A 24,344-nucleotide genomic window follows, 5' to 3' on the forward strand; every position below is an offset into this window, starting at 1 on the left:
CCATGTGCAGCAGCAGCAGCCAACGGCCACATCGGATTATGACAGGTGGGTGCAGATGCTTGCGCAAATTCACCAGCAGGGAGAGTTAGCATCAGAGCGGCTGCGTAGGACCGAGGAGGTCATGCAGGGTATTGTCAGCACCCAGCAGGCAATAGCTGGGAGCCAGCAGGCAATTGCTGACACCCAGCAGGCCATGGCTGGCACCCAGCAGTCCATAGCTGCCAGCCTGCAGGTGCTGGCAGATCAAGCCCTGCGCCAAAATGACCTCCTCCTCCACCATAATGAGCTTACGGTGGAGCTAGTTACCACCAATAGGGCCCTATTGTCAGTCGTTTCTGGTGCATTTCCAACACCAGCACTCCCTGCTGGCAGAGGGGGAACACCACCCCCCCTTCACCAGCATCTGCTCCACCTGTGCCACCATCCCAACGTGGCCGTGGCCGAGGAGCTGCTGCACGTGGCAAGGGCCCTACCACGGCCAAAAAGTGCCGCAAATGAACTTGTGTCCGCATTAATCTCCACCCTTATGTCTTCCCAAATCTTTCATTTAGCTGTGTGTGTGTCAGCTTCCTGTGTCCAATCCCGTGCACAGGGTACCCACATTTGCCCTTGGTTCGAATGTCTTGTTTGGTTCCCCTGTTGCCCTCTTTCGGCTACCATTACTGTCTGCTGTACTTGAAGTGTTGGTGCTAAACTTTTGTTGTGAAGCCACCTGATGTGTTCCTAATGATTCTGCTGTGGCTATGTATGTAAATAATACATTGTTTTATTTTTATTTATTTTTCTACATTCCTGGTATGGTACCTTTAATTTGTTGCATGTGTCAAAAAACATGCTTTTTCAATTTTGTGTTTGACCTTAGTGTAATAAATTTATATTTTGATCCCCAAATGTGTGGTTTTATTGGTAAATGTACAAGTGACATGTATATTTATATTAGTAATAGGAAGTTCTGTCCATTGCTTGTAGTGTAAATGTATGTAAAAAATGCAGCATATATTTGTGTGTTTAGTAATGGTCCATTTAAGCTGCAATGGTTCCAATTGAAGCAATGACAAGAGTGTAATTAATGAGTAATGAGTAAAGGAGTGGATTGTATTGTGTTCAGCTGACATTGGTTGAGGTGCACCCGTACTGATTGGGCGTTCCGAATGCCTAGCGCATGACCGAGTTGTGTCCGCAAAGCAATATTTGTTTATGAAGACCGCATGTTTCCTGCCTTTTTGTTCTTGTGCATTCGGTGTGCTGTCCGAATGTACGCGTACCAGAATTAGTGCACTCCCTCGTGTACGCCCATGTTTACGCCCAGTTTAGCCCACTTTGAAACTACGCCCCTGTGTATTTCCAAATGACGCCCATAATACGCCCATATCTCCCGAGTGAATGCAGTGCACATTTCTGTACGGTATTAGTGCAAACAAGTACGGAGACCTTGCGTGGCACATGCACATAGCGTTGCCCACGCATGCGCAGACGGCTAAAAAATGCCATCCGAAAGAGTTTGGGAAAGTACGCACAGACCAGAATAAGGCCCTAAGAGGCATTTCAATAACTTTATTGTTTTGTATAATTATGTTCATGTATATACTCTTTTAACAAATAACAAAGTAGTCATTAATGAGAAGAATAAAAATAAAACATTTCTGGTATTGAAAGCAGTTTTCAGTAATTGTCGCCCTCTAGTCATAAGTCACGTGTTCTTGACATTAATTGGTAACTATTAATGACAGAGATCAAAAAAACTAAGCAAATGCCATGACATCACAGTTCATATACTGGAAATGAGGTTTTAATTGATGTCAGCTAATTATAAAACTGTAAGTATTAGCGTTTGTATAAAATGTATTCAAAACAAAAAAAAAGTACTTGTGTAGTTTCATGGCAGCACCTTACGCTGTCAGCATAGCCCAATGGCAGCCTAGCATAGTCAGCGTAGTGTCCCTGTCAGGCAGCGTAGTCACCGTACTGTCTCCGTGAGCTGCAGCTCTGTCCCTGGCATCCCTGGCAAGCCTAGTGAGCGCCTCTCACACAGCACTGGTAACCGCCAGATACTCTGCTCTGGCGAACGCCGGCGGAGAGGCGATCATGCGGACGCTGGCAGAGAGGCACTCCATCTGCCTGAGCTGCATGAGAGTGTCATACGCTTTTGCATCTCAGTAATTCTTGTGGCAGGGTACGGCAACCCTACCCATCTCCACTTCAGGGAGACGGTCAGGGGTTCGTTGGTAAGTGTCTAATGCACAATAAAGGACGCAATTGCCAGTGCTCCCTGTTACATACTGGCAAATGCCTCCATTTCAAACCCCCACTTTCCACGGCAGCCCGAAGTGTGGCAAGTGCAGCGAGCCCTGCGAGGGGACGCTGTACACGTCCTCCCGACCTGTTCATACATCCACTATCCACGTCGGAGGGGAGTTGATTTCATAAAGGGCGAGCGGACACATAAAATGAGCCTGAAGAATGGCAAGTGCAGTGAGCCCCGCGAGGGGAAGCGGAATACACATCAAGTAATACACGTCCCCTCCTGGGGCTCGCTGCGCTCGCCACGATTCGGGCTCATTTTAGGCATCCCCTCGCGGGGCGCGCTATGCTCACCATGCTTCGGGCTCGCTGCGCTCACCGCACTTTATAAAATCAACTCTATGCCGATGTGGATAGTGGGGGTTTGAACAGGTCTGGAGGACGCATAAAGTGTCCCCTCGCAGGGCTCGCTGCGCTTGCTACGTTTTGGGCTGCCATAGATATTGGGGGTGTTTTAGGAGCACATTCACACCTGTCATGTCATCCAGCTGAAACAATAATGATGACAGTGCTGACTGACTACGCTAACTGCGTAACGCTGACTGACTAGGCTAACTGCGTAAGTTCCGATTAGCCGCAAACATACACAGAGTTGCAGGGATGCTGACTACACTGACTGCAGGAACACAACGCTGATGCTGAAAGGGACGCTGACTACGCTAACTACACTGACTATGTTGCTGGCTGCGATGCTGACAGGGACACTACGCTGACTACGTAATTGCCTCTGTGAAACTACAAAAGAATAATTAGAAAAACTATGAAAGCAGAAGACAGTATAAATGATAACCTCCGACTTCTTGACTATATAATTAATTATTAAGGAGACATTGGGCGAGGTTTAATAAATAGTTTTGATTTAAAAGTGCAATTTTTAGATTTTAGCAAATTTTTTACAAAAAATTGCACAATTGGCACATTCTCCGAAAATCGCACAATTACTATGATACGAACTGCACTTTTTGCTATGTAAATCGCACATTTTGACCTGTCAATTTTTTCTCACACTTCAATTTGCATCCAGATGTTTTCTCATTATAAAGTATACAACTCGCAAATTTAATAGGGTGCGATTTTTGGTATCGCAAAAAAAAATTGAGCAGTTGGTGAAGTTGGCAGAACCATGCACAAATCATTGAGATCTGTGTATGGTTCTGTATTAAAAAATGTGTAAAAGTAAAAAACAAAAATGGCATGGGGTCCCCCTCCTGAGCATAACCAGCCCCAGGCTCAAAGAATCGGTCGCGGTTTAAAAAAATCACAAGGCAAAAGGGTCCCCTTAAAATTTTAAAACCAGCACCAGGCTCAAGGGCCAGTCCTAGTTCCCAAATATGGGGGACAAAATGAATAGGGGTCCCCCATATTTTGGCAACCTGCACCAGGCCCAAACAGCCAACAGGGTAATGCCACAGCTGGGGGAAACTTATTACGTAAGTTCCCTCAGCCAAAGCATTCAGCCATGTGGCTGGTCAGCTCAGGCAGGAACCCTGGAGGAGTGGGGACCCCCCCAATAAAGGGGTCCCCACCCCTCTATACTGACCCCTGCCCAGGCTGAAGCCAGAGGCTGTCCCCAATGCCCCTTGGGCGTTGGGCATCGGGCTGATAAATGGTTAAAAGTAGAATAAACTATTGTGTATTGTTGTAGAACTACAAGACCAGCAACTCTGCATCACATGCAGGGACTTGGAGAACCACAAGTCCCAGCATGCAGGGCATTAAAGAGCCCACTGGAACTTGTACTTCCATGACAGTACAAATAGTGAAAAAATACACACACAGATACTGTAGGAATAGTAAAAGTTTATTACACACATAGCCCATACAGTGGCAATAGCACATACAATACTCACCTACACTATCTTGACATGAAGGATCGGTCCCCTTCTCCTATAGAATCCATTTGGGGTTCCTGTTGAAGGAAAACATACTCACATGCCGGCTTCTCTGCTTCTAAGAATCCCCACGAACGCTGTAGACACAAGATGGACTTGTGTTTACGTCTGTGACTCCACCCACAAATTGTGAGTTAGCCTTACAGGCTTTACAGCGTGACTTGGAAGCTCAAATCTCATAAGCAATGTGTCTCTGCGTGACAGTGGGATAAACTATATCTGTGCATGGTTCAGTCAAATTCGCCTGTCAGAATCTGGTCTGGTTTTAAGGCCCTACATGACCAAGGGCCAATGTACATGAAGCAGCTACTGATTCCATACTTTCCAACTCGATTACTGCGGTCTGTAGATGAAGGACTTTAGCAGTACCTAGGATCTCCCGTAATTCATCAGGGGGGTTAGCTTCTAGCCATGTGGCTCCGACATTATGAAACTCACTTCCCTGCACAGTTCGAGAGGCCCCCACTCTAGAATGCTTCTAAAACAGACTCAATACTTTCCTGTTTACTCAAGCATTTCCTTAATCCCCTTAAGTATTGTTTATGAAAAGTTTTTCTGTTCTTCATTGTTACTGTACTATATTACATTCATTCTATCTGTTACGCGCCTTGAGTCCTATTGGGAAAAGAGCGCTATATAAATAAAAGTATTATCATTATTATTTAGATTTTTTTTTTAAAAACAATCATAAAAACAGCTAAAATCCATGAATTTTTGAAAGAGCTGATTTTCAAAAATGAAGCTATTCCTTAAAAAAATTGTTATTAATAATGAGACGGTCAAATCATGCAACCTCCATTTTGTATGACTTTTCACATACTGAGAAGTGGCAAGAAGATAGTGATAACAAAACAAGCTGCCAATGACACCAATAGGCAAGGAAAGGCTATGGCCTTGGCCTGATTTTATGTCTTATGTGTTGCTCCAGGACTATGTACTGCATCTTCAGTTGCCTTCTGCCTTTATACCACAATTGTCCGGATTGGACTCCAGTCTGTCTTCAACCACCCAACTAGTTAGTTCACAGCACAGCAGACTGATGGAATTGTCCTTTGGATGTCCCACCCACCCCAGACTGATGGAATTGTCCTTGGGATGTCCCACCCACCCTTATATTGTATAAACAGGACATGCACATTTTAACAAACCAATCATTTCAGCAACATGGTCTGCTACTCGACTGTGGCTCAAATTATTGGTTTGTTTGGGCCCCCACTCAAAAGAAGCAATTCATTTCTCAAACTGGTTCTACAAAGGCACTGCCTCCTCCAGTTCCTCAACCCCTTCAGTATATACATCCTCTTCCCCACAAAGTATTCATTCTTCCCCGCTGGAATCCACCATCCCAGATCCCTGTGTAGTGTCTGAAGGCAATTTCTTCCTGGAGGAATTTATAATTCATTTTGCTGATCATCTTCTCCACATGTCATGGCAGAAACCTCCTCCACAGATCACTGACAAGGTTACCGGCTGCGCTTTTGGAGTACACACTGGAGGGTAGGAAACTTGGGAAACCTGTGCAAAGGTCTCCAATGATTTCAACAGATTGACCACTCATGAATTCTTTCAATAATTGCTACATTATAACTCCTAATATATTTCTCCAGCTGCTTCTGTAAAAGCCTGATGAGGGTAATGACCTCTTGCTTCAGGTGATGGCAGGGCAGGTTTAGGAGTGCTTGCTGGTGCTTCAGGCTTCGGCATGCAGTGGTTGAATGTCGTAAGTGCCTCCACATTTTGCGGCCCACCGAAAGCATCTCCTGCATGCCCCTCTAATTAAAAAAAAATTTGCACCACCGATATTATTGTATGAGCAAACATGGGAAATGCTGGAATTTGCCCAGATTTAATGCTCATACAATATTGCTGGCATTGTCAGATATCACAAATCCCCAGGAGAGTCTACGTGAGGTTAGCCATTGTGCAATGATGTCCTGTAGTTTCTCTATCTACTGTCTGAATCCCAATGCAATGATGGTGGATACTGGGTGCACATGTAGCATAGTTGATATAGCTTCAGTAATCCACTTTGCAAAAGTTGACCGCTGTCATACGTCATCTTTCGCACAAAGGACTGTTAAACAGTCAATTGCTTAGCTAAAGTAGTAGAAGTGGTCTTTGAACTTCCTCTCTTTGATGATGGTCGACTCACAGCAGCAGCAGCAGTGGGCATAGTACTCAAGGATCCTCTGGATTAGAGGAGTCAGTCATGCCCGTGACCTGGCCTGCAGGACTACTTCCGATCCTCATAAAAGCAATTTAGTTGTCACTGGACTGCTTACGCTGTTAGCCAAAGTTTCTGAACTTGACAATAACGTATGATGAATGCGCTGCAGGTGGCGTATTAAGGATAATGTTTCCAGATGGTTAGCATCCTTGCCCCTAATTATTACACTTTTACACAGACGACATGTGTGAGAGAGTTGTCTGCATTTGGGTAGAAATATTTCCAGACTGAAGAGGTGGATTTTTTTTGGTCTATTGCCCAGGCATGACAATGGGCTTTTTCATCCCATGGCCAACAACTGTCTCCACCTGGGTCTTACAAACCACATCACTATCAGAATCCTCCTCCAATCAACTCCTCCTCCGTGACAGCTACACTAACATCCTAATTCTGGTTTATGTCTACAGTGACATCCTTAATGTCAATATCAGCAACTGGACTGGCGGTGCTCCTCCAAGCACTTGCAGAGGGTGTGCAAATGGTGGAAGGAACCTCTTCTTCCCATCAAGTGTTGGGAACGTCAGTCCTAGACAACCACTAACACACTTGGACTCTCCTTGGGGATTTGGGGATTTTTTTCATGTGCTTTAGCCACCTTTGTTTTTTTACCTTTTTGAGAGGGAGGCTTCCATCTGCATGAGAAGCTGAACTACTAGTCATGAACATAGGCAGGGCCTTAGCATTTCTTTGCCAAGTCATGTTGTTAATGTCATATTGCCAATTAAACATTTCTCATCAGATTATTATCTTCTTGGATTTTACATGCCCTCTATGACATAGGGCATCAGCATTAGCAGATAACATGGATGGAATTGCATCAATGTCATGACTAATGGTAATAGCTTTAGCACTAGGAAGTGGTTCTTGATCTTTCAATATGTTTCCTTCTAAATATTTATACTCCATGTCACATTTACAAAATGGCAGCACAAAATTATTTGGCAGACTGTGGAAGCACCCAATTATAGGGCAAACAGTGGCAGCACCCAATTATAGGGCAGACAGTGAAAGAACCTAATTATAAAGCAGACAGTGACAGCACCCAATTATAGAGCAGACAGTGACAGCACCCAATTATAGAGCAGACAGTGACAGCAACTAATTATTTGGCAGACAGGCAGCACTCAATTATTTGGCAGACAGGGAGCACCCGATTATTTGACAGACAGGCAGAACCCAATTATATGGCAGTCAGGCAATACCCAATTACTTGGCAGACAAGGAGCACCCAAATATTTGTCAGACAGACAGCATTCAATTTTTTGGCAGACAGACAGCACTCAATTATGTGGCAGGCAGGGGACATCCAATTATTTGGCAGACAGGCAGCACCCAATTATTTGGCAGACATGCAGAACCCAATTATTTGGCAGACAGACGGTACCCAATCATTTGGCAGACAGGCAATAAGCAGACAGGCAATATCGAATTACTTGGCAGACAGGGAGCACCCAATTATTTGGCAGACAGGTGGGACCCAATTATTTGGCAGACAGGGAGTATTCAATTATTTATCAGACAGGCAGAACCCAATTATTTGGCAGATAAGGAGTACCCAATTATAATGCAGACACTGTCTGCCCAATTATAGGGCAGACCGTGGCAGCACAAGAATTATTTGGCAGACAGTGAAAGCACCCAATTTTAGAGCAGACAGCGGCCGCTCCCAATAATTTGGCAGACAGTGGCAGCACCCAATTATTTCACAGACAAGAAGCACCCAGTTATTTGGCAGAAAAGGCAGCACTCAATTATAGCGCAGACAGGCAGAAATTCATTATATAGCAGACAGGCAGCACCTCATTTTAAGTCAGGCAGGCAGCACCCAATTTTAGGGCAGACAGGGAACCTCTGGACTGAGAGTGCAGAGCAGACTGTGCACCCTGGGATAAGACAGCAGACAGAGCAAGGACCAACCCGACGCCACCACTCACAGACAGACAGAGGTCTGTCCTGTACAAGCTCCTATGCTGGAGAGAAAATGATTTATATAGGTTCAAAAAAACATGAAAATCGGACAGCAGGATGATGACATTTTGCCTCGTTGTGGGATCCGAGTCTAGTGGGAAATCCCGAGCCGGGCTTGAATTGTGAAGTTCAGGGGGGCTCGGATATCAGAGATCTGAACCCACTCATCCCTAATAATTAGATATAAATTGTGGAAGCTTAATAATATTTAATTCAATGATCTGTTCTTTAGCTCCCACACATACAGTACAACACATTTAGATATGCAGCTCAGCTTAAAGAACAGCTTTGTACACAGTTATGTATTATATGAGTAAAAGAAAGGGCAAAGACAAACAAACAATCCGCAACAGTCTATTAAAATGTCCTTAAAAATATGATTCCCAATCTCATGAATTTAATAAGCTTTTGTGCTAGTAGTTCAGTGAGTTTCAGTAATAGAGAAAGATTTCAGCTTTTCACGCTTCAAATGCAGAAAACAGATATTTAACCTTGTTTACCTGATTCCCAGCTTAACTTGATGTCAAAAAGAGATGTATGGTATGAGTTCACAGAAAACTTATTCCATATTATCAAGTGAAAGCACAAATTAGATTTGGTCATGGTAGTTTGAAGGAAAGGGTCACCATTGGGGGAAGGTTGGAGGATAGAAGGATGCAGTGGTGACTACTGATGAGGGCCCAGGAGGTGACCTTCATACAAACTTTTTTCAACTTGCTAGTGTACAAAATAGCATACATGGTTCATAGGTGCCTTTTGACAAATGTTCCACTAGGCATTTGAGGCACATGCCTGGTGGCACCGTCTGTTGGGGATGGCAAGGCAGGACCCACCATCCCAACACCACAGCTGATACTACCACCTCCAAAGTAAATATGTCACTACTGTTCAGCGTTTTAAGATTCCAGCCAATGTTTGGCAGCTGTAATAACTGCATAACATGAGTGGAGGTAAACCTGGCAGTGGAGGGTTGGCGATAGGCGGCACCAGAGGTGGAGACTATTGGATGGATGGCACTTTAGACCAGTTACTGGCTGAAGACCTTCCCTGCTTCCATGCATGATGTTATGTTAGTCCACAACTGCGCATGGAGTTAGGGATGCCAGTCCCGGGGGCATTTTTTCAATCCCGGGAATCGGGATTGAAAAATGCTCAATCCCGGGATTGACATCTCTAAGCAGTTTAGGCAAAAAACGTGCAAAAAAGCAGCCCCCCCCCCCCCCCCCCGCTCCGGCCGCCCCGCACATTCATTTACTTACACGGGCGGGTGGCCGGGAGCAGGGCAGACATTCTGCAGACAGGAGCAGGTGGTGTTAGCGGTGGTGGCAGCAGCAGCAGACTCTGCACAGTTACAGAACTCAATGGTGAGGGGTCACTCTGGAGTGGATACTGGAGATGCAGCGCCTGCGGAGCCTGATGGTCAGAGGTCAAGCTGCGCATGTCGGACTGCCCATACCCGCTCCTGACTGCAGGCTGGGGATCAGGAACTCCTGGGCAGCGTCTGAGCACTCGCTCAGACGCTGCCCGGCATTGGATATGCGCATGTGTATCTAATCCCGAAATCCCGGGATTGGAAGATCCAATCCCGGGATTCAAATCCCGGCATTTTTAGGCCAAATCCCGGGATCGGCAGGATCCCGGGATTTGGCCTAAAAATGCCGGGATTTGAATGTGTGCATTCATTCATTCTTACTTCTTGGTAGCATCTCTGGAGTAGGATGTGGAAGATTAATTAGGTGCTAGAGAGTGCAGAAGCAATACACCTGCAGCTGCTTGGATGGCACTATTACTGAGGTAGAATAAGTGACATTGGGAAATTACTTACATGTATTAGAAAAAACGGAGAGGGAACCCTTTCATAGACACATTTTCTTTCAAATCTCTCATGCCAACTGGCGTGAGGGTTTGTTCTGTGGATTCAATTATTATTATTATCTTATAATTAGTTTTTTTTATCTCCCTCTTCCCCTACCTCCCCATCTCCCACACTGCTATCTTGCCCATCTGCCCACCTCCATTCCTCACGTTCTTAAGTCTGTTATGCCTCCAGAACCCCCTTTTCATTCACCTATTATTTCTCCTTTCTCACATGGTTTTTACTTCTTATCTCACCCTATTTCTCCCCTTACTATTCCGTCTCCCCCAGTTATTCCTTCCTTCTCCACCTATTCTTCCCCTATTATCCCCCCCCCCATTATTATTCTTATCTCCAGGGCCGGCACTACCCACTCAGCAGAGGATGCAAAGCAGGTAGACGCCGGGCAGGAGAGGCGCCCTCCCTGCTGTACATCCTCTGCTGTCCTCCGTGCCTGCCGGCCCCTGCTGCGCCTGTCACACTTCATCACAGGCAGCAGCACCGGAGGCACAAAGATCCCTCCTGGCTCATTATCAGCTGGTCCTCGACAGGGGCTGAAAGGGGGCGGAGCTACACTGATGGAGGGACGTGGCTACACGGGCCGGAAGGGGCGGAGCTACAAGGGAGCAAGACTGCCTGAAGACAACAGGAAATAGGACAGGATGAGCTGCCACCATTGTAAAGTGTGAGTGTACTAATGTCGGCAACTGATGTGGGCATGTGTGTAGGCAGCGCTACTAATGTCAGCAACTGGTGTGGGCACGTGTGTAGGCAGCGCTACTAATGTCAGCAACTGGTGTGGGCACATGTGTAGGCAGCACTACTTATGTCGGCAACTGGTGTGGGCACATGTGTAGGCAGCGCTACTAATGTCGGCAACTGGTGTGGGCACGTATATAGGCAGCGCTGCTAATGTCGGCAACTGGTGTGGGCACATGTGTAGGCAGCGCTACTAATGTCGGCAACTGGTGTGGACACGTATATAGGCAGCGCTGCTAATGTCGGCAACTGGTGTGGGCATGTGTATAGGCAGCGCTACTAATGTCGGCAACTGCTGTGGGCACATCTATATGCAGCGCTACTAATGTCGGCAACTGGTGTGGGCACGTGTGTAGACAGCAGTACTACTGTCGGCAACTGGTGTGAGCACGTGTGTAGGCAGCACTACTAATATCGGCAACTGGTGTGGGCACGTGTGTAGGCAACACTACTAATGTCGGCAACTGGTGTGGGCATGTGTATAGACAGCACTACTAATGTCGGCAACTATATTCTTAAATGTCACAGTTGTCCTGTTTTCTTAGTTTATTACAAAAAAAAGGTTACATTTTTTTTTAATTTTTAATGTATGTGCATCCATAAGAAGAAAACTCTTTTCTTTTTTTCATGTAGAGAGACACTGCCAAGGGCTCACAATGCTGTTAACACGGCCCTGGGAGGAAGGGGGCCCAAATTATATTTTTGAACCTGGGCTCACAACCCACAAGTTGAACCACTGGCTTTTGTGCAGGTGGTCAGACAACTAATGCATAGTAATCATGGGTTCCTCTTCTGTCTCATCGGCCTCTCATCCTCTATAGAAAGCTCATCCTGCTGCAAGATTTCATTTTGTGTTAAAGGAATAGACACTTATGTTTACAAGTGTTTGGTCTCTAAATATTTTGCTCTTGCTATTTTACTACACTGTTGACTATAATGTTATTTTTAAAATAAAGTACTAGCATAGGTGGAAATATAACTTACCATTTTGCCTACAAATAGCATTAGATCTCTGTATTTGATTAATAAAAAAAGGCATTAGATAGGGCCTCATTCAGACCTGATTACTGGGCTGTGATTCTTTGGAATTTAGATCTCAATTTGAATACACCCCACCCAAATCGAATTCTCTCTGCACATGTTACATTTGCCGCACATTTGTTACAATTTTGTCTGTTTGCTAACAAAACGTGTCCTTCGATCAGGTCTGAATTAGGCCCCATGGATTAGGCCCCATGTGCGAGACCTTGGTGGCAGCCTTGCAGACTGTCAGCAGTAAGATGTGGCTTCACCACACAATTGGGCTGCAGGGGACAGCACGTGGCAGGTGGGAGGTGGGAATAAACTGGGCTCATGTTGACTCAAATATATATAAAGGAGATTGAGAGCCATTTGCACAATCCATGAGGTACATGAGTGGGAACAATCACCCCCCAACATACAAGTTGGTAGCTACATACCCTCCAACAGGACCCATTCCCTTAGATCAGGGGTGGCTAAACCTGTCCTCAAGATCTACCAACGGTGCATGTTTTCCGGGCAACCTGTGGATCTATAGTAGGAATGAATGCAGCAGGTTTGAAAATGTGACCGTTAGTATTGACTACAGCTGTGCAGCAGCTAGGTGATCTGGAAAACATGGACCGTTGGTAGATATCGAGGACCGGTTTGGCCACCCCTGCCTTAGATACATAAGGCTCTGCTCCAGGACTTTCCGCTTAATGTATGATTGCCATCACTTGTGTTGAATTAGCTAATTGATTAGAAGGGTGTTTCAACACAATTGATGACAATCATAAATTAAGAGGGAATTCCTGGAGCAGAGCATATTGTACCTAATGGAATGGGTCATGTTGGAGGGCATGATGGTCTAGGTCAGTGGTAGCCAACCCTAGCCCTCGAGAGCTACCAACAGTTCACATTTTCCAGACAACCTAGCTGCTGCACAGCTGCATCATTAATCACTGACACATTTTAAAAGATACACAGATGGAGCTAATTAGCTCACTTGTGATTCTGTGAGGAGACCTGCAAAACATGCACTGTTGGTAGCTCTCCAGGACAAGGGTTGGCTACCCCAGGTCTAGGTCAACATTGACAAAAGGTCGATATAGGAAAAGGTTGACCTCGCATTTTTTCATGATTTTTTTTAAACCAACTCATTTTTAGTTCACAATTCAAGGGGGCACAGTAGGAAAACATAATAGTGTGCTGAGTGCAGTGAGGCATTGCGCCGCAGTACACTAATGCGATAATTGTCAACATAGCCAACAAAATCATGAAAAACTCATGACAACCTTTTCCTGTATCAACCATTTCCCTGTCAAACCTTTTAGTAATGTCAACATATTGCCTGTCAGCCAAATGATCTACACCCAGCAAAAATAGCACTGAACCAATGATCCCATCAGCTTCCTAAGCCCCGTAAAACTGTAACTTTAGTCATCCATATAAACATACAGGGGCAGAAATTGGGCCACTTTCCAGTTGGCTGGGCCATTAGGCACCAGAAACAGCCGCTCTCCCCCTAGCTGGGCCGTGGACTACATTCTCAATGGTTAGTGACCTCAGCATTTTGCCCAAATCAAAAATGGCCTCCTGCACATCCGGGCCGTTTTGACAATAGTCAAAATGACAGCGGGAGGGCTGCTGCGAATGCTTGTGATACCCAACAGGCAGTGAAGGAGTTTTTCACATTGCTGGGCATCATAAAAACAGGAAGGATGAGGTGATTGCAGATTTGAGGTACTTACATAACTTTAAACTAAGAATTAATATATGATACTACCGAATATATATATTAGAGCCAAGCATGTGACCAGGGAAAAGCTTTTATCTAATATATGTATGGGGAGGTTCTGTAATATTTATTTTGTTTATCCATACAGCTCCTCCCATTGTCCTTTGTGGAGTGCGTGAGAGATGGCTCACGGTTCTGCCTCTGATCCCCGGCTCGCAGCACAGCAGTGATCGAGTGGCTGTGGTTTGCTGAGACCCTGCCTTCCAGTCAGGTAAAGCGCATTGGCCATGCCCCATTCCCCAGAGGACCCGATAAGCAGAGTGAAAAACACCCACCACAACATCTGGACAAACATTAGGACAAAATTATTTCAATCATTAAGGAGGAACAAGGTATTCAAATGGGGACTGTCCCACCTACAGTGAGATAATAGTGAGATGTGTGTTAACTGTTAAGATATGAAGATATTCATTTTTTGGGTAACTTAACACATTTTTTCATCCTTGTTATGTTTTACAAAATTAAAAATATATTTACAATTTTAACAAAATCATTGTTTATTAACAAGTGTTCTACACTGTTCATGTGGTGCGAATGACTAGGAACCTATGATGATGGGCTTAGGCAACATCACCACACAATAGTCTTGGTCCATCTGTAAAGTCGCAAAATCTGCCATACAAATTGACAGATGTCATTAACAATAGACACACAGCATCAAATTCTATATTATAATAGCAGAACTGTGCTTGCAATTTGCTTGAGTAACACCCAATGCAGTAACACCCAATGCTCATAGAGAAACAATAGGCCTGTACACAACAGTGCCAAATCATTCAATGCATTGCACTTTGGTTCAGACAACACGTTCCCCAATCCATTGCTGTAATCTGCAAGCTCTATAACTATGCTAGAATGAAGGTGAATAAATCTGTATAAACAAACACTGATCAATGAGGACTTTGTGCAGTAGACCCAATGTAGTGTATAGAAGGGCAGCCCTCTGACAAACCACCTTATATTGCTGATTTTTCCTTCAAGTAGAGTCTGATTCAGACCTGGATCAGCTAGCCGTCCCCATAAGACTGAAAACCCACCCCTGTGAAAACCTGCTAATTCATATTTCCAAATTCATTCGCAGCACACCCTGTAGCCCTGGACTTACTCGGCAGCTGTGATGAAACAGGCAGATCAGGCCAGAGTAGGGATGGCCATCGACTATCGATGTTCCCAAAACATCGTTGGTTGGGACCTAGTGCTCGATGTTTTGGGCATCTATAGTGGATGGTCGAATAGTTTTATGCCATCGATGGATGGCTTCCGATGGTAAAAGTTGGGGGTGGGCGCATGCGCACTGCGTGCGCACCATCATTGCGTCCAGCGGTGATGCTGCGGGCGGCCCACCCTGCCGAGAGGTGCGCGCATGCGCAAAAGAAACTTAACCTGGATTGATGGCTAAAGTTTCTTCTGCGCATGGGCGCGGATCCCGGCTGGGCAGGCTGCCCGTAGCAACCCTTCCCGTTGCTCTGCGCATGCGCGGCTAAGCAATGGCAGGAACCATCGATGGTGTGAGGTAGAATGGTTTATTGCCATCGATGGTTCCTGCTCTAGAAGCCATGGATGGCAACCATTGATGGGGGATGTGCCGATGGCCATCCCTAGGCCAGAGCTGACATCAGAGGGCCTCCCTGAGAATCGGTCTCCACACCTGCATTTTTTCCTGACACTCCCATTAAACAGCTGGGTGCCTCCCCCAATCGCCAACCGCCGCTAAATCCCCTTGCCAGTAAAAAAAAAAAAAAGACACTGGCTTCCATCGTGGGGAGTTCTTGCGCATGCGCAGTATTCTGATAATCGCTCAGGCTGCGATTTCGCAACCCAGCAAACATGACTGAATCAGGCCCTTACTGAGCAGCTCATGGTATGTATTAATACTATTCCAGATATATTGTGATAAAAATGTATTATGGGGTTAATTTGTATTATGGGGCTTATTAGAGTCTTTAAAGTTACCTTCAGTGGTGCTTTACAAGGAGCAGAGAAATGTGGTGAAGACTCAGCGAATGTGTGGTTTTGCAGTGGAACATTGCTGTCTGACAGGGAGTTCTGCTGATTCCCATTGCTCTTCGATAATATGTTCAGCTTTGTAGCTTTATTGTTTTCAGGTGTAACTGTCCTTTGGCATCTTTCATCCTTTATAATGCGAGTTGCTGATATTGGCTCCTAGAAGTGTTAAGAGAAAAAAATATTAAGAATAATGGGTTGTATTTACTGTACTTCTTTAATATATTCCATAAACTATTTGTTTCATGCAGGTCTGCTTGTGGATCACCTAAAATAGTACTGTATGCATGAACAACAGATAGGGGACATAAAAGTATTATCTCCCGTACACGCATGGGAGCAGTGTGCTGAGTGATATACAGATGTAGCACCTGTCAGCCAGCCTGTAGGATCACAGATCTCCTGAGCTGGCGCAGGCTGGCGGACAGGCGCGCCATCTGACAGGGACAGCAAGCGTCTCACTCACTCACGCGTCCCCGCCAGCAACTACACGTTATTTTGTGCATTAAGAAGTCTCTGAGTGCCTTCCTTCCTGGTTGTGTGTATATATATAATATGTCCAATCTCCAGCACTCACTCAATCAGTGTAACTTGGACGGGTGGCTCCATAAACCACCTGAGAACAATCCCAAGGGAATTCTTTATGGGCGGTCAAATTTATCCAATTGCTGTAAGTGGCACTCACGTCGCTCATAGAAGTAGACAATACAGAGTATACAGACTATAGAGTAGACTATACAGTTGTAAATTGTCTACTTCTTTGAGTGACGTGAGTGACGTGAGTGCCACTTACAGCAATTGGATATCCACCACTGTCTCTGCCTAAAGTGAAGTCAGATGCAGTCTGTGAGACTGTGACTGGCAGTGAATTCCTATTGGACGTCTGACCTGCCAGTCACTCAAGGCAGTCCCATTGGGAGGTGATCCCTCCCACCGGGATGCCTCTCTCTGCGCAAATGCCCCCAAAATGGGTTATCTCGTGTACCAGTACCACTCCAGTAACTGCAGGTTGTTCATCAACCTGCAGTTACTGGAGTGGCACTGGTACACGAGATCATTCATATCCTTGTCACTGGTAGTGACACAGTACAATTGAATTTAGAGAGAACTGACAGACAAACCTCTCAACTTATCTTTTCTTTGCCCCATTCCACACTGGAGTTGAATCTAAATTTTGGTTGGTTCAAGACCATAGAAGAACCAGTCTAGTCGTTGCTTTTATTGTGAAGCTTCTTTTTATTGAGTCTATTTCACCCCTGATGAAGTCCAAGTGACGAAACGCATTGGGTTATTGTGATGACTGAAATCTATTGACTCCTTACAGACTACCGAAAGATATAATGCTATAATCTGTTTTACTATTTCTTAATAAATTGTATAATCGTGATATTGAAACAAGTGATTATTTGCCATCTAAATCAAAGGTGGTGGTGGTGATATACAAGAAGGCGCACTCTATATCTCTGTTGTGTGTATATATATATATAGATATATATATATCTACAACTTGTTCGGCGGCACTCGGAAATAACTGACACAAAGCGCAAGTAATGCAACGTTTCGATGTATTTGTATATTCACATCGTCTTCAGGCAATCAGGTGATTGCCTGAAGACGATGTGAATATACAAATACATCGAAACGTTGCATTACTTGCGCTTTTTGTCAGTTATTTCCGAGTGCCGCCGAACAAGTTGTATACGCTGGAGCTCCTGCACGGGGAACTCTATTGGAAGGCACCGCACACATTGATTGATTGTACTGGTGTGCTACCCCTACCTGGTTCTATATATATATCTATATATATAGTTCTGGGCACTGGGGGGCGGCTGGGAGCGCACAAGTCAGTGAAGAAGAGCCCTCAGCCGAGCAAGCCGGGACGCTGTGGAAGCGGTGAGTGGATGGCAGAGGGGAAGAGTAGGCGGGGGTGGCCCTGCAGGCTCTGCATGTCCGTGGTTGTTGCTGGCTGTGCTGTGCCTGTCAGTGTATGTGTATGATTCACAGCACAGCAGCACCGGCAGCTTGAAAACCATCTCCTCTCTATTCCACTGCCGGCGCCAACCCCCACTGCCATCCGCAGGCAGCATCTAGAGGGTGGACCGGCGGGCAGGGAGTGTGCTGTGGGGAGCCCGGAGCTTACGCTCCGCTGGCTCCACCCTCGCTACACCCCCTGGTATTCTTTTCTGCACAATCGTATGTGTTTTTAATTTCTATAAAGCAAATATCAGTGTTTGTATTATATTACACCAAACTTATGTAATGTTCCACCTAAATATTTAATTCCCTACTGCTCCTGCACCTTTAATCAATTAAATTAGGCATACACACCCAGGGCTGGTGCAATGTCCTTCAGCGACCTAGGCACATTTTCAGTGTAACTCTCCCCCCCCCCCCCCCAATACCCAGCACCTCATCAGATAAAGCTAAAGTGGAGGAATCTGATCTCCTCTACGGAGGGTGCTACCAGCAGGCATGGGAGGGGTGCGGGCACTACCAGAGGTTGTGGCAGAACTGGTCCACGGGGAGGGGGGTGGAGTGCTACAAGCAGCCGCCGACCTGCTCCATGGGGGGGAGGCGGGGTTGTGGGCGCTACCCATGGCCACCACTGACTGTGCTACGGGGGGAGTGCTACAAGCGCCAGCCACCGATCTGCTCCATGGGGTGAGGGGTGTGGGCGCTACCGCAGCCACCGATGACATCCATGCTGTGGGGGAGTGCTGCCGCTGACCGCCCTCCAATGGCCAGCGTTCATAGGCAAATGCCGGCCCTGTATACACCTTACATCTATAAGCCATCACTGAGAGTTTCCACTGAAGGAGTTGCAATGCAACTGGGTCAGTGCTGTAAATGTATAGATTTAGAGTATCTCAGACTTTCTTGAACCTAAAACGCCATAAAAAGATTGTGTCAAAAGAGCTTGGAGGATGCAGAACACAAAAACCGTACCAAATGCTGATAAAATATGAATATAAAGAGCAAACCTCTTAGCTAATACTGTTACAGGCTGTTTGAAAAATTACATTTGAGAGCTGATAGGCTGGTAACTCTCTCCATTTAATTACTCTCAAAGGCTTAGTATGTCTGCCTCACAGGCTGTAATGAATGAAGCCCGGAGTTCACAGAAATATACAGTGGGTAGGTATATATGTCCTAGGAGGTAACAGAAGCTCTAGATGGATGGATGTGGATGGAGTATAGAAATAAGATTTTAGGTGGGGAAGCCATTGGGATTTTTACATATTAGTGGAAATAGAAAATATTTATTTCCGTGAGATAGTGGCCATACTTCTTGAAGGTCAACATGTGCATGTCGGGACACATGGCATGACTCTGGAATTCTATTATGAAGAATTTATTTTAATCTTCCAATTTTCTATGGACTAATCTCTCACAAAATAAATGTTGGCACTTTTTGTGAAATACTTTCCTTCTGATGTATGTAACATAATAACAGATTGTACCTCATCATACTGATCTTCCATTTCCTCTGCTTCCTGCTCAGGACTGGCTCGCCCTTCCTTGTGATCCTCCACCATGGAGTTTGGCTTACAGAGAGGAACAGAGTTATAGCTGTCCTTTCCTGCTTGTTTCTGTGGCTGTCTTTGAAAGTCTGAAATCCTCCAGTTGAGACATGAACTATTTCTTAAAGACTTAATGAGCCATTTGGACTCCTATATAGAAAACATAATAAAACAGAGTCGAAAATAAATGACTGATTCTAAAATTGTCATTAAACATAATGCCTTTAAAAAAATCTAGAGTATTGGAAATTGAGTACTATTTTTTTTATATTGAAGATCTAAATCAATAAACTGAGACAAAAGCATAATTGCATATAAATGTGCTGTGATAATATCGGCCAGATTACAAATGCAATTACTGATTACATTGTACGAATGTATCATTTATCGTATGCAGGGACAGAGCTAGAAAACTGTCACTGCAATGGCTCTCCACTGCATTATCAGGGTATCTTTCATAAAGAATATCCTGGTCATGTCCTGTGCAAGTGCAACCGACATTGCAGCATCTAGCACCACTGCCAGGACCCCCTCTCCATGGCGACAATCCCCCGCCTGTGACTCCCTACACCACTGACCATACTCAGCTACCCCTAGGATCAGTGGCGTAACTACCTGTTTTGTGGCCCCCCGCCGCAAATTTTTGGGCGCCTCCACTCCCACTCCCCTCGGCGTGCGCCCCCCCCCCCCATGCCCGTACCTGCTGCCCACGGTCACCTCTCTCCCGGCGCTCCGGCTCCTACTGCTATAATGGAAAGTGACTCTTAGAAAATGGCTGCCCCCATACTGCAGACAAAAAACTGTCTGCAGTATGGGGGCAGCCATTTTCTAAGTGTCAGTTTTCATTATAGCAGCAGGACCGGAGCCAGCGCTGGGAGAGACGGGACCAGGCAGGTACCGGCAGAGACAGCAGCGGGTAACTATAGCCCCGCAGACCCCCGGCACCCACACTTTCTCTGCGCCTCCCCGCCACCGCAACGGCTGCGGAGCTATAGTTACGCCACTGCCTAGGATCGATGATCAGAGCTCCTCAAAGGCTGACAGTCATATGGGGCTTCCGCTTTTGTAACCCCAGGTGCTGTAAAGTGATTTTTACGCTATGCAGTATACCTTTACTGCACCAGCAATATAAATAAAATGTATACCATTTGATTTAAAATTAAAAGTGAAGAATCCAAATCTATGTTAATTATTTAATATATACATGTTCTGTATAAAAATATACATTGAAGTATAATAGCCAGTCACTCATCTTGAGAATAAATTACATCAATTAATAAAATGCCCCTTTATAGTGATTTAAACCAGGTAATATTGGTTCCCTATTCTATTGATGGATTCTAACCCTATGGGCCAGATTGTACCAAGCTTCAAAAAGTGATAAAATGAAGAATGATAAACAGCCAGCCAATCAGCTACTAACTGCCATGTCATGGGCTGGGATTGAAAAATGACAGGTAAGAACTGACTGGCTCATTGTTTCCACTCTCCACTTTATCACTTTTTGAAGCGTGATACATCTGGCCCTTTGAGTGCCAACATCTCTGTGAGACATGCGCAAAATATCCATTAAAAAGGCCAGCGTCACTCACATTTGTTATATAAATTCAAATAAATAATGTGTAAAAAAATATTATATTTCCTATATAAGGTAAACATTACAGGTCATAATGATGAATACATTTGTTTGCTTGGCAATTTTCACACCTATTTTGACAAATTACCTTGGCACTCAAAACCCTTAAATTATTTAACATCTGCATTTCTGACTTAGGGGTCTATTCATGAAGCAGAAAAGAGTTTAGGTGTGTTCCAGCAGAGAAGTTGCCCATCTCAACCAATCAGCTGTTTGGTAGAATTGTATATAATACACTTAATAAATGTTACTTCAAAGCTGATTGGTTCTCATGGGCAACTTCTTTACCCCTTTTTTGCTGCTTCATGAATAGACCACATTGAAATGCACATTTAGGTGGCTGGGCCTAACATTCAATCATTCCTTGTAGCTGGCAACACCATATTGGGCCGGATACCATAATATTAAATGTCCTGCTGGGATCTGTGCATAGTTGACTGGTTCAACTCCATTGGCCAGATGCGATAAACTTTAAAAGTGATAAAATGGAGCGTGATAAACAGCCAGCCAATAAGCTCCCACCTGCCTTGTCACAGACTGTGTTTGAAAAATGTCAGGCAGGAGCTGATTGGTTGGTTGTTTATCACTTTTGAAGCTTAGTGCATCTGGCCTCATGTCTGTCAGTTTAGATCAGGGTGCCTAGGCTAACAAAGAGGTTGATGAGTGCTAGTGCTGGTTACACTTCTGTTCTTCTCCTATATTCTGTTCCTTACCTTCACTTACAGTAATTTCTCTCCATCTTTCCCTATGTTTACAGCATACTTACCTACTTTATTAGTCTCCTTTCCGGGAGAAGCCTGGAGAAGAGACACTGCAGGGCACTTTAGGGGGTGGGGCTGAATGGGCTCATTACTAGGTCCCGTCCCCAACATAAGATAACACCCTGCGATTCGTGGGTCCATGGTGAGGGGCAGGACTAAATGATGTTATTCGGTCAATTAGCCCCGCCCCCTTTCCACGACTCCCAAGATTACTGGTATCATACAATCCCGAAAGGAAGTGGGCAGAATGCAGGAAAGGCCACCTACTCTTTTGAGGCTAGGGCGACTACCCCAAAAACCGAAAGCCTCCTTCCTCCGGCTGCTTCCAGGACGGCAGGGAACATTACATTACAGACTGAAGAGTCCACCATTTACAGTAATCGTCTGCAAAATCTGCCTAGCAAATAAGTATGGTGTGGGGGTATAAATATAATGCATGAGTCAGTCATTCCTGCGACAGTCTTTATATATGCTAACTAATTTATTGTTTGTCCTACCAAGCAAGTTGTTATCACTCCTCCTACATAATTGCAGACTTCAGCCTACATGCTACGAAACATGTGTCACTCCTGTTTGCAAACTCAATCCATCATTATAAAAAAAACTCCTTTCAGTCCTCCCTAAATTCACACAAGCTCCATAATTCCTCTTGGCAATCATTTCGGTGCATGAGTCATTGGAGACCTGTTTCACTTTTTCTCACTTCATGAGGCATTTGAAATTGGTGTCATTTGTGCTTCCAGCTTTAGTCATTTGAAACCGTGTACATGTTCATTATGGCTAATTTCCCTTGAAAACCTCTGTCAGTGTTCCTAAACTTCCTCAGACGCCATGCTTTGCCCTTTGATACTGTCACCATTACTCTTGCTATTTCATAGTAAGAACGAAGCATGGCATTTCAGATTCAAAAGATTTTTTTTTAATTACTGAAAGGTTTGTTTGCTATGGAAAGTCTTTCACAGTAAACCACTCTTCCCTCTGCAGATAGGACTGACAAAAAAAGAGGATAACAGATGTTTTCTGTAAATGCAAACAAGCATTTCTTTCTTTCTTTTTTTTATATTAACAACAGTCTGGCTGATACCATGTGGTGAGTATAATTATGCTATTAATTCTCTTCATGCCGTTATTTCTGCCATCTTTTAAAAAATACATTTATCTGAAAATTTGCAATAGTCACATAAATGTCAGTATTTAGCACTAAACGCCAATACAGGAATATCCTGTATAATGAAAAGCTAATGCTGCTCCTCACCTCTATAAGGGGAATTCAAGTGTTTTGCATGCTGGAGACCTCAATATGGCAGCCGATGGAGCAATTCAAGTGTTGCTCCGTTCGGGCCTGCACAACCACCAGAGCTGACATTACTGTTATGTTGTTCCATCATTTTGATGGTCTGGTAACTAGTATTAAACATAATGCAAATTGGGATTATGTGTAATTGATTTGTACAGTCATAGGGGTTAATTTAATAAAGGTACTAAAAATAAAAAAGGCAATGTTGATCATAGCAACCAATCAGGTTTTGTCTGTCATTCTCTATTGGTTGCTATGTGCAAAATCACCTATTTTTATTTTTAGAACCTTTACTAAGTTTACCCCGTAATGTCTGTGTTCAAAGTTTGCATGGTAGAAAGCAGATATTTCTATAGGAATACAGAAGTTGAAAAAATTATAGCAACAGTGATACAACTTCAGACATAAAAGCATTCACATTGTAAATAATATAACTGTGATACATTTCTAGCACAACAAACAGACATAGCTGTGTTTTTTTCTTCACATACAGCAGGGGTGTCCAAACTTTTTGCGACGAGGGACAGATTTGGTGAAGTGTTAATGTGTGGGGTCCGACCATTCAGCCTGACATTCTTTGAATCATTAATCATATCAGAATGGTCCCCCACTCTGCCCCATTCACTGTATGTCCCCCAGACTGCAGCTTCACTGTATTTCACCCAGCCTGCCCCATTCACTGTATGTCCCCCAGCCTACTCTTCCTTCACTGTATGTCCCCCATTCACTGAAGGTTCCCCCCTCTGCACCCATTCACTCTGTCCCCCAGCCTGCCCCCCTTCTCTTAATGTCCATCAGTGCCTCCATTCATTGTATGTCCCCAAGCCTGACCCTACTTCACTGTATGACTCCCATTCACTGTATGACCCTCATTCACTATGTACCCAACTCTGCCTCCATTTACTGTATGCCCCCCAGCCTGACCCACCTTCACTGTATGTCCCCCACTCTGCCCCCTCCCTTCTCTGTATGTTTCCCAGCCCCTTGTGTGAGCCAGAGGAAGGAGAGGGAAAGCAGGCACTTCAAGGACAGGAGATGCTTGTGCTCCCGCTGCTGCCCTCCTCCGCCCTGCATGTTACGGGAGCAAGCTTCCCCCTTGCCACCATGCCATAATGGATGGTAGGGCATGAAATACCACCTGTCGGCACATGTTAGCACATGTCAGCTCAAAAAACTGACAAACCCAAATGTCTACCTTTTGACTGTCGACCCAATGACCTGTCAACCTAAACCCATGTCGACCTATCCCCATGTTGATCTAACAGTGTCGACCCAATGCTTGTCGACCAATGCTGTAGACCCAATGAGCATATCCCGGCGGTG

At 44.9% G+C, this 24,344-nt stretch overlaps 1 protein-coding gene across 1 annotated transcript in view; it reads right to left on the reverse strand.

The window, feature by feature from the left end:
- The window catches only part of LOC146062638 (uncharacterized), a 76,230-nt gene that overhangs the window by 44,656 nt on the left and 7,230 nt on the right, over positions 1–24,344 (reverse strand). The window contains exons 2-3 of the mRNA XM_083174716.1: positions 19,268–19,477; positions 15,756–15,965 (exon numbers count right to left, since the gene is read on the reverse strand). Coding sequence (XP_083030842.1) covers positions 15,756–15,965; positions 19,268–19,342 — 285 coding nt within the window. The 5' untranslated portion in view covers positions 19,343–19,477. The remainder of the gene's footprint in view (positions 1–15,755; positions 15,966–19,267; positions 19,478–24,344) is intronic.

Source organism: Crinia signifera, chromosome 3 (assembly GCF_055691185.1).
Source record: "Crinia signifera chromosome 3, ASM5569118v1, whole genome shotgun sequence".
NCBI lineage: Eukaryota > Metazoa > Chordata > Amphibia > Anura > Myobatrachidae > Crinia > Crinia signifera.